We start from the raw sequence: 2,289 nt of genomic DNA, 5'->3' as shown, positions 1-2,289 counted from the left end.
TAGTATTTTTAAAATTGTAATTTTAATCCTTGAAACAAACACATCCTTAATAAAAAATATATACATGGAATAAATATATACACAAAAATGGAATAAAAAAATATATGTATAAAATTTAAATTTGAAATAAGTTCATCGTACTTTTTCCTTTATTTTATAATTTTAAAATGGAACATTTCTTAATATTAAAAACAATACTTTGTTTAATTAATAATAATCCATATTATTAATTATTCTATATATCTCAAAATAAGTAATTTAATTTATCTATTTAGATCTATTAAAAATATTATATATGTAAAAGAGATAAATATTACTTTTATTTATTGTTGCATTCATATTTTGTACAATTTTTTATTTTATTTTATAAATATGTGAGTTGAGAATAGAGTATTATTTATTGTGGTGAGAATATTAGGGGAGTATATTAATACATGTGTGTCAACAAAGATAATATACCTAGAAAATACGCATCTTCGACATCGATTCTAGGCATCTTATCAAGATCCCACACACACATCCACTCCTTATATCTTCACCATCCTCAATCCCTTTCCCTTATTCTTCAATTCATTCATTTTTCTCTCCAACACAAACCTCAAACCAAAACAAAAACAAAAAACAATGAACGTCTTGTTAGATTCCAACGTTGAGGCTTTAGCTTTCAACTACTTGAACTTCGGTTTAGTCACAGTTCTCAACAATTTATGGACCTGTCTAGCTCTCCTAACCGCCGCTCTCAGCTTCTGGAAGATTCGCTCATCGGGTTGTTCTAAATTACAAGAGCCGGTTTCGGTTAAAACCGACCCGGAAGTTGAAGCGTTGATGTCGGAAGCTGAGAAACCGAGGAAAACATTAAACGAGATTTGGAATGATGATGATGATGTTGATGGTGTGAGGAAGGGGAAGTATACGGTGTATTACGAGGAAGATATGCAATGCGGTGGTGGAGAGAGTGGTGGTGGTTGTGGCTACGGGCTGATGCCGGTTGCGGGAGGGTGGGGACCGGAGGATGAGACGGAGTGGTGGAAACGATGGGAGAAGGTGTTGAGGTTGAGAAACGGAGAGAATGAGAATGGGTGGTACACGTGTCAAGATTTGATTGGGTTTAATGGAAACGTGGTTAAAAGATGGGACGGTGGTTTAACGTTTGTTGGTAGTTGCATCACAGAGGAATCATCATGGTATAGGTCCAGCTAAAGTAGAAATAACTTTATTTTTATTTTTATATTAGGTGTAGTTGGTTACTTAGGTTATGTCGTCTTTGTTTCTGTTGGATTAATAATAGTCTTTCCGTAATGATTTGAGAGAGATTATTTAGATTTGTCATTTGAGAATGTGTATATGTGGTAGTGCGATTTATCATTTTTGTTCTTGATTACAAAATAATTCAGAAAAAAAAAACACTTTTTTCTTATATTTCTTTTTCTTCTTTCATTCGAATTCTCAAATAAAGTTTTAAGATTCATTTGGATTTGGATTGATGATTGGAATGAAACGAATAGAGCTGTAAATAAAAAGATTCTATTATTTATATTGGAAAATAATGGATGAAGTGACATTAGTGGCTTACCCGGTCTATGGAGTACAAAAATAAATAAGTTCAAGATCAAATGATTTAATGGTATAAATAAAAAAATTCAGGGGTTTAAAGGGCTATTTATGTAGATATTAGGAGCATGATAGAATCCATTTCGTTCCATTCTCTATTTATTTTTCTATTTGATATATATATATATATATATATATATATATATATATATATATATATATATATATATATATATATATATATATATATATATATATATATATATATATATATATATATATATATATATATATATATATATATATATATATATATATATATATATATATATATATATATATATATATATATATATATATATATATATATATATATATATATATATATATATATATATATATATATATATATAAAATATCCAAACAATTGAATGAGATCTATAATTCATTCAGCTTTATTTCATCCTATTTCGTTTCATTCTCATATTCAAACATAGTCTTAGGATTACAAATGCCTTTACACATCCATTTAAGAAACTCTCCCTTATAAACATTATTTTTGTGGAGAAGTGAACTCTGGTAAGCTTCTCATATCTACCGCACAAGGCCTCTAGGCCCACCACAAACTAAAAATTCTCAATAACAGAGTAAGAACACTCCCACATAATGAGGCAGATGATGTCATTCTTGTTCAAACAACTCTTAGGCATGATTATAATAAAGTCTTACTCGGGTATA

The 2,289-nt window shown here is 28.8% G+C and overlaps 1 protein-coding gene across 1 annotated transcript; it reads left to right on the top strand.

Annotated features, from left to right (window-relative positions):
- Positions 1-429: 429 nt before the first annotated feature.
- LOC127136162 (uncharacterized) lies at positions 430-1,419 on the top strand. Its single transcript, XM_051062758.1, has one exon. The coding sequence runs from the start codon at positions 625-627 to the stop codon at positions 1,198-1,200; it is 576 nt and encodes a 191-aa protein (XP_050918715.1). The 5' UTR covers positions 430-624; the 3' UTR covers positions 1,201-1,419.
- Positions 1,420-2,289: the final 870 nt, after the last annotated feature.

This window comes from Lathyrus oleraceus, chromosome 1 (genome assembly GCF_024323335.1).
Source record: "Lathyrus oleraceus cultivar Zhongwan6 chromosome 1, CAAS_Psat_ZW6_1.0, whole genome shotgun sequence".
NCBI classification, from domain to species: domain Eukaryota; kingdom Viridiplantae; phylum Streptophyta; class Magnoliopsida; order Fabales; family Fabaceae; genus Lathyrus; species Lathyrus oleraceus.
The sequence above is the reverse complement of the archived record's forward strand: the minus strand, read 5'-3'. Positions and strand labels throughout refer to the sequence as shown.

Bases quoted from the DNA above. Each gene is read 5' to 3' on its own strand.
- LOC127136162 (XM_051062758.1), top strand. From the start codon at position 625: ATGAACGTCTTGTTAGATTCCAACGTTGAGGCTTTAGCTTTCAACTAC.